The sequence below is a fragment of the Polypterus senegalus genome, chromosome 3 (assembly GCF_016835505.1).
Source record: "Polypterus senegalus isolate Bchr_013 chromosome 3, ASM1683550v1, whole genome shotgun sequence".
Taxonomy (NCBI): domain Eukaryota; kingdom Metazoa; phylum Chordata; class Cladistia; order Polypteriformes; family Polypteridae; genus Polypterus; species Polypterus senegalus.
Window position 1 is genome coordinate 123,220,896 of NC_053156.1, and position 16,826 is coordinate 123,237,721.

The 16,826-nt window shown below is 38.5% G+C and overlaps 1 protein-coding gene across 1 annotated transcript in view; it reads left to right on the forward strand.

Moving 5' to 3' along the window:
- The window catches only part of crybg1a (crystallin beta-gamma domain containing 1a), a 327,674-nt gene that overhangs the window by 143,856 nt on the left and 166,992 nt on the right, over window positions 1-16,826 (forward strand). Inside the window, exon 2 of the mRNA XM_039747873.1 lies at window positions 7,897-8,014. Coding sequence (XP_039603807.1) covers window positions 7,897-8,014 — 118 coding nt within the window. The remainder of the gene's footprint in view (window positions 1-7,896; window positions 8,015-16,826) is intronic.

Here is a 16,826-nt window from a genome sequence, read left to right on the forward strand (position 1 = left end):
TCAAGAGTTGATAAAAAATGTATTTCCTGCAGAACAAAAAATTTTGTTGACCTGTGTTCCTCATCCAACTTACATGAGCTAGAGGAATTTTAAAAATGTGTAAAACTTGCACAGACTTCTCTTAAGAAATTCATGGCTGTAATTTCTGCAAATGGTAACCAAAACGAATGCAAGTTTATGGATAACTATAGAATTTGTCATTTATTCATGCTTTTCTAATTTATGAGGTGGTATTAGCTTGTTGTGAATTGCTTCAAAATTCCCCAAAAGGAGTGAAAACTATTAAGAAACACTCCTCCAAACAAAAAATATGAAAAGAAAGTTGAATTATTACATTTATTAAATAAAGAGGATACAAAAAATGTCCAAACACAAAGAATAAATATCAGAAGACAAGAATACTAAGACTATTAAAACTACAAAAAGAAGCTCAAATTACAAAAATATAAGAAACAGTAAATTAAAAATGTATAAGGTGATCTGAAGAACTGCAACAGGAAATGAAACAAAAACTTGAGTTAATCAATCCAAAATCAAAAACCACATATCAAAAGAACAAAGCAATAACTAAACAAACAAAATATTCAAATACTCAACTGCTTTAAAGACCACAGTTCTTTCAAAAACACAAAGAGAAAACCTGACAACGCGCATACACAAAGGTTAAGGTAAGGCCATTTTAAGCCGATGTTTGAGAAGCTGCTTCTTAGAAAGTGCTAAGATGCTGCAGAGAAAACTGACAACAAAACCTAGGGCTAGTTAATCAATTATCATCATCAAAAAACATAAACATTTAATTTTACATTTAATTTAACATTTAAGGCAGGGAAATTTATTTAAAATAACACAAAGAAAGGGTGGATCACAAAAGAAAAACAATTAACAAAGGAACAGCAAAATGAAAGCACATTTAAACTGAAATAAAATGGCAATGATAAAGTAAAAGGACACAATATGCAAAGGTTAGGGGCAAGACCCATACAGCTCATTGTGTCTGACAGTAGTGATGCCATACTCCCTCTTTATTCTGCTTCTCCCTGGGCTACACCCCTCTGCTCATGTGGCAACTTTTTTGTTTGTTAGGCTTTGGCTATTGTGGCATTTATTTAGTGCGACTAATTGATATTGAGCAAATAAGAATGATTTTCTTACAATATATGTCACTTTTTCTAAGAAATAATTTGAATTGACCCAGATATTTTTTCTGGTGTCCTTTTTGCTCTCATGTCCAGGTTTGTCTTGCTTTTCTTCATGTTTGTCTCTGTTGTGTAACAACAGTTTACATATGATCACATTTTTCCATTGGGCTTTGTTTCTAGTTTGATTTTGACAGTTTATCCATTTTTATCTTGAGCTTCTATCCTTTTTGTTCTTTTACTGTACTTTAGTTACCTGCCTTCTATTTAGGAAAAATCTTGCCACAATACAATGTAAGAGCGACTGTTGTCTAATTACCTGGATTAGCTCTTTTGCTGTGTTCACTATCTATGGGAGCTTTCAGTGTTACCGCTTGTGATGTCTACATTCCCACCCTCTTTTGTTGTGTTGGCATTTGCAAAGAAACATAATGTCACTATTGATTTTCATTATAAAAACTTTTTTGTGACTTCAAATACAGTGCAACCAGAAAAAAATATATTGCTGGCTGACCTGGATATTTTTTTTATTTTGTATTTTTGAATTTGGTTATAGGAGGTTAGCATTATGTCAATTAAGAAAGTTTTCTCTGAATTGTCCCAATGAAAGCTTCCCGGTGGGAAGTGCATATTTCCAATGTTTCACATAAAACATGAAACTAGCACTGATGAATTTTAAATGTGGATATGGAATACTGTAAATAGATCAAAAAAAGCCAGTGCAGCTGTGGTGTGGCATAGAAATTAGTTCTTAATCAAAGGGATATTTGGGAAAACAGAGAGGCTCTATAATATGATATCTCAATATTAAATTATTTTTGTCATTCAAATTAAGAGATGCCTAATAGACTAGTTGAAGCTTTAAAACAAACCTTTAGCATGTTTCAACTTTATTGTCATGGGTAGCAAGAGGAATGCTTCTTTGGGGCAAAGTCGTCTAATATTGTAATGCTTTCAGATATCCAAAAAATCCTTTTACTGTGGGATATGAAGGTGACCCCAACAGTCTACACTTAATAACTACACAAAACTTCATTATTTTTGAGTTGTTACTTTTGAATTTTGGATATGAGTATTTCAAAAAATTTTGTGCTTGTGAAAAACCTTTATGACCTCAGTTATGCAACCTTCTCAAATTTAGTTTTGTCTTTGGTGATTCTGAGAGGAAAGCTGAAAAGTTTTAACAAGCTATTATAGATCTATTAAGGGTCTCTCCCTTTCTTTGGGTTTCATGCTTTTGAAATCAGAATACACAGACACTTTGAGAAAAAGTTTAGATATGGACTACCTGAAAAAATTGATTAGCCTTGTGTGACTTGAGCCTTGATTTGGGAAGGTTGTGACTGTGTGGACAGAAAAGCATGACCCACCTTGAATTGTTGAGTCACCAACCAGATGTCCCTGTTTAATTGGTGCAAAAAATAAACAAAAACTGAGCTCAGTGATGCCAACAACAGAAGATAATTGCATTTTGTCCAGCTCAGAAGAAAAATGTTTCCCTTAGGGTGGCTTGGAAATAGTGCAGAAGCTAGCTCCAAAAAAAGTCCAAAAGCAGACTCTGGGGACCGTCAGGATCATATAGAGCCCAGAACAGAAGTCTGAGACCAGCTTTGGGTGCTGCAGCTGGGTCAGTTGCCCTCACTCAGTAACTTTTTGGAGTGCAGGTGGAAAAGGAGATACAGTTAGTGTGCTAACATAAGTTACAGTGAGTGGCCCCTCTCGTCCTGTTGTGGTACCACTTACCTCAGTAAGTCAAATAGAACTGATGACGTAACTGAAGAGTACTGTATAACTGTAAGCATAAAAAATATGCCATGGGTACTAATGTATGTAAATAACATTTGGTTTTATTCTGCAAGCTTTTTACTACCCCATATTATACATTTCAAATGTATTTATGTGTGATAAAAAAACAAAATATAACAACATTACAAATCACATTCACTTTCTAGGGTTTAAAAAAATTAAAGTCACATTTTTATTTATAACTTTTAATTTCTTGGATGAACAAGTACATCACCATTTTTAATATTCGAGTAGTCAACTTTATTTAAAAAATAATACAAGCAAATGCAAAAAATATATTTTATTATACTGATGCCATAATAGATACCAAAATTAATGCTTTGGCACACATAAGCACAAAAAAGAAAGAGAAGAAGAAGTTCTTTGGGATACAAGATTACCACTTTCATACTTATCCAGCTCTGCTTTTTTTCATTTGAGCTTTTATAAAGGATGACCTTCAAAACACATATCTATTGCAAATTAAATACTGTTACAGACCTTAGACAACCTTACCCATTATGATAGTTTGTTTCTGATATGAGAAGCTTTACTTGCTGCTACCCAAACTGAGATAGATATTTGGGTGATACACTCAGTGTTCTCCCTAGCGTCGCAGCTAGTTTAGTTGAGCGCCCGCCTGTCATCTCGCATGACATTGTGAGATCTCTGCATGGCAAGGGACGAGCGGGCGGGTAGGCAAATACTGCTAAAGCTAATAGCTGGTGTCGAGGCGGAGCAGAGTTCACAAGCAAAGAGTATGGGGAGGTGGGGTTTCGAGAGGGGGCTGTACATGGTAATAGCGGGGGTGTAGCAGCTTAATACATTTGCAAGGAGTATGGAGAGGTGGGCGGGCGAGAGGGGGCTGTACATGCTAATAGTGGGAGCGGAGCGGCAGTTCACAAGCAAAGAGGATGTGGAGGTGGGTGGGCAAGAGGAGGTCTCATAAAATAAAAAAAAAGTCTAGTGAAACCAGCTTGTCAGATATTAGAAAAAAGGCGTCAGGAAGTGATATCTCTGTTCTCGGCGTCAGCACAGTCTGTATAGTGTGGCTGAGAGTACAGCAGCTCTCTTCTTGTAAAGTACATAGCAAACCAATATATACACCAGTGAAAGGCAACCTTTTTCGAGTTGCAGCGCACTAAGTCCAAAAATTTTCTTTCGCGGCGCACCTGAGGGACTGCCCGTAAATAAAGTTGTGACGACACAATCTATGGACAATTGCCAATAAAAATAGTTAATTTTACAAGTTTGAAAGACATTTTGTTAATAAAGGAATCAAAGGATAAATCTTAAATTTAATTAATGTGAACGTTGAGATTGTTTTTCAGCACATATGAGATTGATGCGAGGATCAATTTTCAAAAGACAGATGCGCATTTCCTTTAAAATCATTTGAAGTCTCTCGCATTTCTTAGACTTCATTTCCGTAAGTGTTCCGTTAACTGTTTTTCCAACATAAAAAATATTTTTTTAAACATTATCCTTTTAATCAACCAAAACTTCAAAAACACTAGCAATTTTAAATATTTTACAAAAGTTTTCGCGGCGCCCCTAGAAAATTCCTGTTGCCCGACAATGATATACACACACAGTTGTTTAAGCATTAGGTGTGCTCTGTGTGCAAAAATCCTTGTAGCACTCACAGTGGTTCCTGTTTAAAGTGACCCCATACGCCGTTCTTATATTTGCTCATATTTGGACCTGCGTCCATATTGCAAAAAGTGTGCAGAAACCCTTGCAGCACACACTGTGTCCTTAGCAAAACTTTGGTCACTGAATTGCTGAGGGTTTTGTACGGAAGCGTATTAGGGCCACAGTGAAGAAAAAAAAAAAATACAGACCAAGTGAAGAAAAAAAACTTATGTCGAGAATAAAGTTGAGATGTTGACTTTATTCTCGACATTTCCACTTTAATCTTGACGCTTATGACGAGAATAAAGTCGGCATGTTGCTACATAACTTATGATGAGGGTTTGAGAAAATCTAGTAAATTAAACATTCATTTTAAGATGAAGTTTAGTTTATGATGTTCTACTTTAATGACAAACTACGAGAATAAAGTCAACATGTCGAATTTAATCTCGAGATAAACAGCGAAAATAAAATAGAAATGTCGAGAATACAGTGGAAATGTTGAGAATGCGTACCAGCCGTAGTGCAAGTGTGAATTGAATATCCAACAGGCTATCCCTTTCCCACTCAAATGTCTTAATGTTGGTAAAAATGCACATTACACCGCTGAAAGAATAATGGAAGAGCTGCTGGATGTCTTAGCATCAGAAATAAAATCTAACATACTGAAAAATGTACACACAGAAAATGTTTTCAGTATTCTGTCTGATGAAACCACAGATATCTCAGATGTAAAACAATTACCGGTAATTATTTACATTAAATACGTTTGCCAGGTCACTAAAGAGGTCAGAGTTACTTTTTTATTAACCCGCAATATGATTGACTGCATAGCGGAGACTATAACCAACACACTGAGTGAGACTATGGATACTCTAGGCTTGAAAACTGCTAATCTGGTTGGACTAGGGTCAGATGGAACGGCTGTTATGATTGGGAAACAGAAAGGTGTGGCAAAACTGCTTAGAGATAAAACATCTGGACTCTTGGTCAACTGCCACTGTGTAAAAACACCAATTGGCCCTTGCAAGTGCCCAAGCAGCAGCTGCTGTACCTTATTTAACAAAACTGAACATCTTAAGGCAGCTGTTCTATTCTTCCAAAATTCTTCAGTTAGGATGGCTGGTTTAACGGAAATTCAGAATATTCTGAACATTCCCCAGATTAAGCTGAAAATGGCCAGTGACACTAGATGGCTGTCTGATGACTTTGCAGTACAGTCACTACGACAGTGTACGAGTGATCTCCTTGGAGGGCCCAGATCCTGGGAACTTTGATTATGGGAAAGCTTCAGACAACTGGGCCTCTAGGAAGAAAAGAAGAATAAATATTTAACTGAAGACACCTTCTGCATATGCAAGTTGGCTTTGAAGAATATTTTTAAATTTTTCTTCATTAGGTTTCCTATACTTTTTTTCAATGTTTTTATTTTTCTTCCCGACAACGACAGTACTTGTGCCTGTTGGTTTATGTGGTAACAATTGTTACTTAAAATTTTGTTAGGGTTGCAGGATCCTGAATTGGATACTTCTTAAATTTAATAAAAATATTCTTTCACAAGTGTCAAACCTTAAAAAAGAAGTCATATTGAGCTTTGGAAAATAATTAATAATAATTAACTAATAAAAATAGTGCACATTTAATTTTCCCCGTCCCAACCCACCCAGCTACTTTTTCTTGCCACTCGGCTGGAAAAAATTTCTGGGGAGAACACTGCACTTGTCTGTATTCAGCACGGTGGTGCAGTAGTTAGCACTTGTGACTCACATTTGTAGTAATCTGTGTTTGAATCTAATCTTAGTTACACTGTCTCTGGAGTTATCACACACTTCCAGTGTATTTGAGTTTTATTTTTCTTTTGCATCCCAGAGATGTTTTAAATTGATTGACATTCTGTTAGTAAGTGCGTGTATATATGATCTGTGAGAGACAATGTCCTATCCAGGGATGATTCTTGTCTTGTGGAGATTGCTTCTGGGATAGTCTGTTGCCCTTGCGAATCTAGCTTGAGACTAAACTGATTGGAAATGATTGTCTTATAGGTCTTAATATATTGTCCTCATTAGGAAAACTTGACTATTGTCTGCTCCATCCATACTATGATTATCTTAGTTCCTGGGAGAAGTGTCCATGTTCTGGTTTAAATCCAGATGAGCAGAATCTGGGTAGACATTACAGTATGTCAGTCTGCTTTATCTAAATCAGTGCCCTTCACTTGGTCATACAAAAATGGCATTTCAGGTTTAGCCAACTGTTGCGCCAACTGCAGCTTATCCTGTAATACCGGTAGAGTGAAAGCTTATATGCGCCCTGGAGTATGTTGAAAACCAGTTATGATTATCAGTCTCAAAATGTACAATAAAAACCAGCACCTCTGCCTTACTACATTGTCAAGTAAACCACCAGTTATATTTTTTTAAAGGAGACTGTAATCATACATTATACAAGCCAAAAAAACAATACATATATATTGTATATTTGTACCTTCTCAAACCTGCTTAATCCAATTAATCATCATAGGGACACAATGTGGTAACCAATCCTGGCCAAGATCCCAGTTTATAATGCTGTTGATTTTCAGTCTGTATATACTGGAGAAAGTAGGGTAAAATGACACCTTTCATTGGCTAACTAAACAGATTACAAATGCAAGCTTTCGAGGCAGCTAAGGCCCCTTCATCAGGCAAAGTGTAGAACAGTAATAATAATTAATTTCTGTTTCACTGATTAATTCTTTTAATTCAGGTACAAATATTGCTCATGTTGGTTATAATGAGTGTTGTGTAGCAATACAACCAGCAACCTTTGGGTTATAAAGGTAAACTTACAAGCTTCTCATTGAGCAGAGCAATATGACAACTTTCCTATCCCTGTAGATGGGACATATTGTAATCTGACAGCTGAGTGGTTTTGTGTGAAGTCCAGCTAGGCTTTCCCCTAGCCTCCACACCTGTGTGTTTCTGGACACTTATATATCCCATATCCCCAAACACTTGCATCTTGTTATAAGTTTCAATTTGAAAATAGCCCTGTTTAAGTGTGAATTTGTGCATACAAACATCTGGCAAAGTACTGTCAACCTTTCCAGGGCTATCTCCTACCTTGTGTAAAGGGCTGTCTTTTGGCACCAGTGTACCTGAGCTGAATTAACTGTGCATAAGTATGTTAAGTTAGGTCTTCTATGATCATGTAAAGACTACACATGAGCATTTTTAAACTAAAAGTCTTACATTGGAGACAACTTTTAAGACTGAAGATGTCTTAAGTTACTTTTCCATTTAGGCTAGATAATTTAAGGAGTGGTTGTCCTATTTTCTCAAACTGTTTTTTTGTCTTGCAGGAATTTGGAGAATGTTAGCATATCACCAGAACACAGTGAACGGCTATCTTCAAGAGATTCAGAATGGGATGTGGACTTAACAAATCCCACCTCTCCCACATCAAACAAGTCAAAGAAGGTAAGAAACTATGATGCTTTGAAGCACAGAAATAATGTCATGTAGTTAATTTATTTTTAGTGTAATCCCCATGAACACTAATGCACTTGTTTCGATATCCACTAAGCCTTTTTATACCTCTCAAATAAAATGAGCTTGTGTTCCAAGGAGGTCACCCTTTCCATTTGGGTAGAGGTAGGGTGGCCAGACTTCCCTTATATACGGGACATGTTTCATATTTGATAATTTTGTCCCCTGTCCTGTACTGACCTTTCAGGGACACCCAAATGTCCCATATTTAGTTAATTTTCAAATTTTGTAATAAAAATATATTTTTACTACCTTCTTACGGTACTTAGTTGTAACTTTATAAGTAATTATACTTTTATTTCTCAGAATTCTCTTGATGAGAATAACCCAAATGTAACGAGGAAACTAGTGTTTGCTGCCTGTTTGCAATTTGTTCAGTTGCTATGGTTGACTGAGGACAGCGACACTGTTACTGTTTTACTCCCCAGCCACACTGCTGTGTAGTTCTGTATCAGCATTGCAACATACAGTGACTGTCAACAAAGTGTGTTGTTACTACTTGCCACGGCCCACTTTTTTTCTAACTTAAAAACTAATCCATCCATCCATCTCAAGATGCCAAAACGTAAGTATAAATTTTGTGATGAATATTCCAGCGAATGGACATTTATCAAACAAGGCAGAACCTGTTTTGAAGCAAAATGTATGTAATTGCACTTTCGGTAATTAATTTTCAAATGATTTTACTTTTGTTTTCCTCATAACCCATTAAAATCCTCTCTTTAAGATAGCATTATCTTTTAAACAAAAGGAGAATGTTCGACTGCTTTTCCTTGATTGCTTTGGTGTTTAAGACAGTTGAATTATTGACCCTTTATATGGGCCATTTGAGACTTGTAATCAATATGAACCATGCAGTCAATATTTTTAAAAAAATGTGCTCATGATTTTGCCAATAGTGGCTTAGACTTTGAATTTCCTAGCTGTTGGAAGATCACCACGCTTCCAGCGTTTTGATTGTTATTTGACCTCTGGTGATTGTGACATATCCAAGTTTCATTCCCAGTTATGAAACTATTGTTAAATTTCTCCCAGTCCAAATTCATTAGATTGAGATTATACTTGGAACTGTTCTGAAAAAGACAAAATATAATTCTAACAATATCAGTTTTCAGGATTCAGTATTCCAAAAACCATAACACATAAATATGTATACAAAGGTATGTGTTCTTCAGTTCATGACACAGCATCTCCATTGGGGTGAGCACTTTAATCTGACTTGGTCACTTCAAGACACACATTTTATTCTCTTTAGAGCATTCTGTTGTTGATTTATTCCCCTGTTTCATGTCAAAGTCTTGTTGCATCACACAACTTCTATAAAGGTGTGGATGATGGACTGCTATCCTGATATTCTCCAGTAATATTTCTTGATACAGTTTTGAATTAATTGCTCCCTCTATAATAGCAAGCTGTCCAGGCCCTGAGATAGCACAAAACTATGATGATGACTCCACCTGCTTCATAGTAGGATATTTTTTCTTAGGGTTTGCAGTGTTTTTCCCCGCTGAATATAGTGTTGTGAACACTATATACTAAAGAATTCAGCTTTTGTCTCATCTATCAACACATCATTGTCACAGGAGCATTTAGGAACATCTCTGTGCTTTTTTGCCAAGATGAGATGTGTAACAGTATTGCTTTTGCATGGCAGAGGTTTTCTTTTAAGTATCCTACTGCGAACTTCATTCTTGTTCAGTATTTATCTTATAGTGGATGAACAGAACAGAAACTTTGGGAAATTCAAGAAATTGTTGCAGGTGTCTTATTTTTACCCTATTTTCACCTTGTTCAGCAAGGCACATTGCACTCTTGCCGTGATCTTTTCTTGAATACCCCATCATAGGGAGAGTGTCAACAATACTGTTTTCTTCATTTGTGGACTGATGAACATTCAGGACTTTAGAAATGCTTTTGTGGCTTTTTCCACTTTTATACATTTATACAATTCTCCTTCCAAAGTCCTTTGATATTTGCTTTGATTTATTCATAAATAAATCATATCATAAAGAGCAGACTTTGTCTCTAAGTATAATTTGTGTGCCTTTTTTATAGGACAGGGCATCTCCAATCCACACCTTCAGTTTAATCTCATTAATTCCAATACCTGATTCCACTTAGCTGTTGGAAAAGTCATTAGCCTAAAGGTTCACATATATTTTCATTTTGGATGTTTAATGTTTAAACAATATTTCCTTTTATAGAGAGAAGTTAAAATTAATGAAATTCAGTGTATCACTGTGGTGCATATCCAATAAGCATTAAATAATATGTTTATGATATATTTTTCATATACAATATTTTTATTTCTGATTATTAATAATATTATCACTATGCTAGAGTGCTTTCTTTTACATTATGTAATACTTGTGTTGAGAAGGTTTCTTGTTTTTCTGATATTTCTAGAAAAGAGGTGGCAAAACTTCTAAACAGGCACTTCTTGGTTTATTGTACCCAAACAATGTTATCATAAAGTTACAAAATGTGTTACCACACCCTGGTATTTTATTCTGCACCACTACCGGACCACAGACACAGTGGAGTACTGCAGCTGCTGTTTTACTTAACGCTGGGACTTTTGGATTGCTAGTCTCCATAACCTTTCACACTCCACAATTCTGTACACTCCTACAGCATTTGGAGATATTAACAGCCAGAGCATCAACAGCATCTCCACTAATTGCAATCTTCATCTCTACTGACTTTTATTTTGTGTCTCTTGAGAGACCCTGACTGTGGATTTATTTGTATTCTGAAGATTCTTTAGTACAAGTCTGGTATAAACTTAAATTTATGCCATAATTGATTTGTGTTGCTGTTGCTGTGGTAGTTTTCTCACAATTGTAGCTTTGTAGGCAGCACAGTAAGGAAAACAACCCTCCTCTAGTGTGATTCCCAGCATTTAATTGAGTCCATTCGTGGAGCTGAGTCTCAATGTTGGGTTCATCAGTATTGACAAGATTGGCAGTTGTTTCAATTATTTATGTGTTACAAAAGCTGATTGTGTTTTTCTGTTATTGTGGCTTAATTGAAGCTCAGATCAAATTGTTAGGAGTAATGAATGCAGAAATCCAGGTAATTCTAAAGAAATCACAAAACTTTTATCTCGTTACATGAAGAAAGAGTGTGTGATGGGATGTGCTTGGCTGATAAATGTGGCAGCAGAGAGGCCTTTTACAGCCATGTGTTGGATAACAGGGCAGGTAGAAGGCAGTACATACTATATGAGTGCTTAGTGCACCAAAATAACAATAGGCATTGGTAGCAGCACAAGAGTGAGAGAAAGAGAGAGAGTGAGATAGACAGACAGAGGGGTTCAGGAAGGAAAGGCATGGGTTTGCAAGACCTACTGTATGTGGCAAACACTGCATCTTGGAGTCCTTATATAATTAATATATTGTATAATAAGCCTGGATGGTAGGAGTTGCTGGGTTAGCAAGAGTACAAATGTAACACAGTGAAATATCAGTGTGAGAATGTGTGCTACAGTACTCCCCTATGTAGCAGCATAGTCATGGATTTTAGCTTCCTGTTTCTAATGACAGGAACTCCTGGGTGTCTGGTCCCAAAAATATGTGTAAGGAATGTGCAGTGCAGTGACACCTTATATATCCATCAGAGATCAATTTTCTAAAATGAAAGTAGGAATTCTGAGAAAATCCTTCACTCTTGATTGCAGGAATTACCATGAAAGTAACTTCTAAATAGGGTTTAAAAGATGCTCCATGCCAGATCCCTGAAGAGACTCAAATTGGTAGATTAGCTCGGAGTCAGCTGGCAGAGAGAGAGGTTTATGTTTTGGCTGTGAAAGTCTGGATTAACTAAAAGCCAATTTTCAGGTACCAGTTTTTATTTAACGTTTTCAATTGCCTTCCTATTTTTTTCCAACCTGAAGCAGTTTTATTACCAACACTGTATCAAGAGCAATCATGTTTTAAACTCTTCCCCATATAAATCTGAAACAAGTGCATTCAGTTTGTGTTCCACCAACAGGGCAGTAGTATTATGTCAGGCACCTTCTGTCAAACTGTCAATCAAATTTGATTGATGACCTTAAGCCCCACCCCTTTTGATTTATGAGTGGAAGCCCCACCCCTTCCACCTGATTGATGGATTTGAATGATGCACCCCACCCCTCCACCTGTTTGCCCCCCTCCTTGACCCCGCCCCCAGCCACCTGTTCGGCCACCTGTTTGTCCCTCTTCTTACCCCCCCCATCCACCTGTTTACCCTAGGAAACTGTAAAGGGCATTTTGATGGATGTCTAGCACCTCCTTGAACCCCCAACACCACCACCCACCTGTTTTCCCCAGGAAACTGTCAAGGGCATTTTGATGGATATCTGCCCCCTCCTAGAACCCACCACCACCCCACCACCACCCCACCCACCTGCTTGGACACCTGCCCTGCCCCATCTCACTAGGGCAAGTCCAGACATGCCCAAGGTATGCCTAGGCCCTCCTCCTTGAACATCACCAACCCCAACCACTTCCCAGCCCCCATCTTCCGAAGACAAGTTCAGGTATGTTGCAGTCGGACCAAGCTAAATGTCCAGACATGTACCCGGCCTGAAGGGCCTGCCTAGGCCCCCGGTCAGGCAGCACCTGATGGCTGGACAGCACCTGTTGGTTGGCCCCTCCACTTCCTGGTACACTTCTTCCGAGGACATACACACACACACATGCTACGGCCATACCGATCTACCTTATAGCCGTTCCTGCCTGTATTGCTTTGGGTAAGACCACCTGTATCTATGTAACTATTATTTTTAAAATATCTATTTAACCTTTGAATTATCTAAGTCAAAACAGCCTTTTTTTTCCATCTCCCTGAAAATTCTTTCACAGAAGGGTCTTAAACGTCCAATAGCTGAATTTTCCATCTCACAGACAGGCTCTGAAAAAAAGCCTTCAACATCGCACACAGAAAGGAGCAGGCTTTAAGAATTAGAATGCAAGACAAACCTATACACTTAATAACAAATGTTGCTGATTCAATAGGAGTATCTTGGATCTCTGTTTTATTTTAACCTTTTGACAAGAAGCCCCTGGTCAGGGAAGTATACCACATATATTGAAAATGAACAGCGCCGACATGCTAACTAAATAGATATAATCTAAGATATTTTAGAATATGGCCCTGTGCGCTAACCCCATGATTCTGACAAACTAAAGGGTCTTCACTTAATTGTCAAACATCCTGCGGGGGCTATGGATCTTGTAATGGAGAGTGCAAAAGATTCTATAATCTTTATTCTTTAAAGGTCAATACGATGGAGATCTAGTGCCTGTGTCCACAGTGTTAACCAAACATAGAACATGATGTTCGAAATTCACCTAGGGTTTTTCAGAAGAGATAGGACAAGTGCGGCATGTATTCTGTATTCTATTTTCTGTGTTAACTATTCACAATGACCATACTCCCGAGACCTTAGGTTTTTTTATGCAGAAGTTGGGATTAAAGATCATAAACCGGCCTGAGGCGGACTAACAGCTGAAGTGTGAATCAACACTGATTCCCCACACCCACCTTAGCTTCAGGTGGCCGGAGGTGTTGGGGTGCTGTGCTTTGGAAAGAGTGGTTTGGCCAAAGAGTATTTTAATTCGCTTTTTTCTAGCCCAAGATATCCGGTCTGATTAAGGCAATCTAACTAATCCTCTTGGGAGGATTAACATGGGACGTATTGGATAGAAGTGGTCTTGTTTTAGATATACTCTTTTTATATAAATTATACATCCAAGGTTAGATATTTTTTAGACGTCTCAAACGTGATTTAAAAGGGAACTGCTGCATCTTATTTAACTGTGTGTATGATTTTTAAATCCCTTAACTTTAAAAGTGAAGTTCATTCCATGGACAGAGGGTGTGCGCGTTCTCGAGAGCGCTCCCGTTCCAGGGTGGGGGAACTTACACACAGCTGTTGACAAGCATGCGTGCACAGGGACGAACACAGCAGAGCCTGACAGCTCCGAGCATATGGCCTGCAGAGGCTGACGGCTCTAGCAGCGCTCCGAGGCTCATACAACTGTCTGCTCGGGACCGTGCAGAGGTTGGCTGCTCCTTTCTGTGTGCGATGTAGGCAGGCCCTTCAGGCCGGGTACATGTCTGGACATTTAGCTTGGTCCGACTGCAACATGCCTGAACTTGTCTTCGGAAGATGGGGGCTGGGAAGTGGTTGGGATTGGTGTTGTGTTCAGGGAGGATGGCCTAGGCAGACCTTGGGCATGTCTGGACTTGCCCTAGTGAGATGGTGCAAGGCAGGTGTCCAAGCAGGTGGGTGGGGTGGTAGTGGGTTCAAGGAGGGGGTAAACATCCATCAAAATACCCTTGACAGTTTCCTGGGGTAAACAGGTGGATGGGGTGGGGGTAAGGAGGGGGACAAACAGGTGGCCGAACAGGTGGTTGGGAGTAGGGTCAAGGAGGGGGGCAAACAGGTGGAGGGGCAGGGCGCGTCATTCAAATTCAACAATCAGGTGGAAGGGGCGGGACTTGTGATCATAAATCAAAATGGGCGGGGCTTAAGGTCATCAATCAAATCTGATTGACAGTTTCACAGAAGGTGCCTGACATAATACTACTCACGGCAGCAACCTTTCTTTTGGTTGCTATCTTCTGTAAACCCAAGCCACAAAAATAAATAAAACAAAATACAAGTAAAACAAAGCAGGTGAAGAACTGAGTTAAGGTGTATGTGTGGACAATGCTAACAGCAGCTGTCAAATGAATACAATAGCTGAGTGACTGATATGTGCTGATATAGCAAAAGAGAGGGGCTAGTGAATTCATTCCCCTTCCCATCACTGATCAAGTGGCATGGCACACCCACATGTTTGCTCTTATTCAGTGCAATCGGTGGTTACTGCTTAGTATATATGGACAAGTGGTAGTTCCACTATTCCTCTTCCTCTTGTTTACTATGACATTGTTAATATAAACTTAGTTATTTTTATAATTCTTTCCATATATGTTTTCCCTGATAGTTGTGATGGAAAATCCTGTCCAGATTAGTTGAAAACCTGGATCATCGGAGTCTGGATTAATGGGGTCCTACTGTACTTTAAAACGTTGAATTCTTCCTGTACATAATTTAGTCCATTGTATTTAATAATACATCATTTAACAACATATACACTGATCCCTCGCTATATCGTGCTTCGACTTTCGCGGCTTCACTCCACCGCGGATTTTAAATGTAAGCATATCTAAATATATATCATGGATTTTTCGCTGGTTCGCAGATTTCTGCGGACAATGGGTCTTTCAATTTATGGCACATGCTTCCTCAGTTTGTTTGCTCAGTTGATTTCATACAAGGGACACTATTGGCAGATGGCTGAGAAGCTACCCAATCAGAGCACGTATTACGTATTAAATAAAACTCCTCAATGATATACGATATGCTTCCCGCGCGCTGCTTCGCACACTTAAAAGCTCTAAAAGCCCCTATTGATTTTTCATTGTTTGCTTTTCTCTGTCTCTTTCACTCTCTCTGAGAAATACAGGCAGATACTTATCCATCATGCACTACCATCAGGGAGGTGTATGATTGGCCCCATTTTCTGCTCCTGACGGAGGGGGTGTGAGCAGAGGGGCTGTTTGCACAGTGGCTGTTTGCTTAGAAGATACGGATGCTCCTCTAAAAAATGCTGAAAGGCTACCTTCACATTGATCCCTTCATTGCGGCCGCTTTATCGCAGTGCTTGCATACTTAATAGCGCAACAGCCCTATTGATTTTTGATTGTTTACTTTACTCTCTCTCTCTGACATTCTCCGCTCCTGATGTGCACCTTGAAGAGGAAGATATGTTTGCATTCTTTTAATTGTGAGAAAGAACTGTCATCTCTGTCTTGTCATGGAGCACAGTTTAAACTTTTGACTAAAGGGTGTTATTTCATGTCTAGAGGGCTTTAATAATGTTAAAAAATGTATTTAGAAGGTCGCAAACATGTTTTCAATGCTCTAACAGCGAAAATATTAGATTCATAAATAAAGAATCCTACTTCGTGGAAATTCATTTATCTGTCTGGAGCGGATTAACCGCGATAAACGAGGGATTACTGTATAACTGTGCGGAGAATATTTATAAACAGTGTGGGAGAGTTTCTATGGGCTTAAAATCTATAAAAATAACCATACAAACATATGGTTTCTACTTCGTGGATTTTCACCTATCGCAGGGGGCTCTGGAATGCAACCCCCGCGATCAAGGAGGGATTACTGTATATATTTAGGTTTACAGGGTCATTATTATGAGCAGAGTGAATTTCTTACCTGCATGTGCTCATCAATATGTAACACATCTCTAGTGGCATCTTTATTGAGTAGTGGTAGTTACCCTGATTAGCATCTAATTTATGTATGCAGAGCAGTGATAGCACAGCTGCCTCACAGTACGGCAACCAGAGTTCACTTCCTGGGTACTCCCTTCATTGGTCGTTTTCCCCGTGTCTACATGGATTTCGTCTAGGTGATCTGGTTTCCTCCAACTGTCCAAAGACATTCAGGTTAAGTGAATTGGCGACACTCATTTGGTCCTAGTGTGTGTTTGGTGTGTGGGTATGAGAATGTGAGTGTTTGTATTGTGTTGGACTGACACCTTATCCAGTGTTTGTTCTTGCCTTATGCCCTGTGCTAGCTGGTATAGGCTTCAACATCCCATGCGACTCTGGTCTGCGTTATGCGGGTTAGAAAATAATGTGATGTATACACACACACAGAGAATACTGTGAAAAAATATTTGTA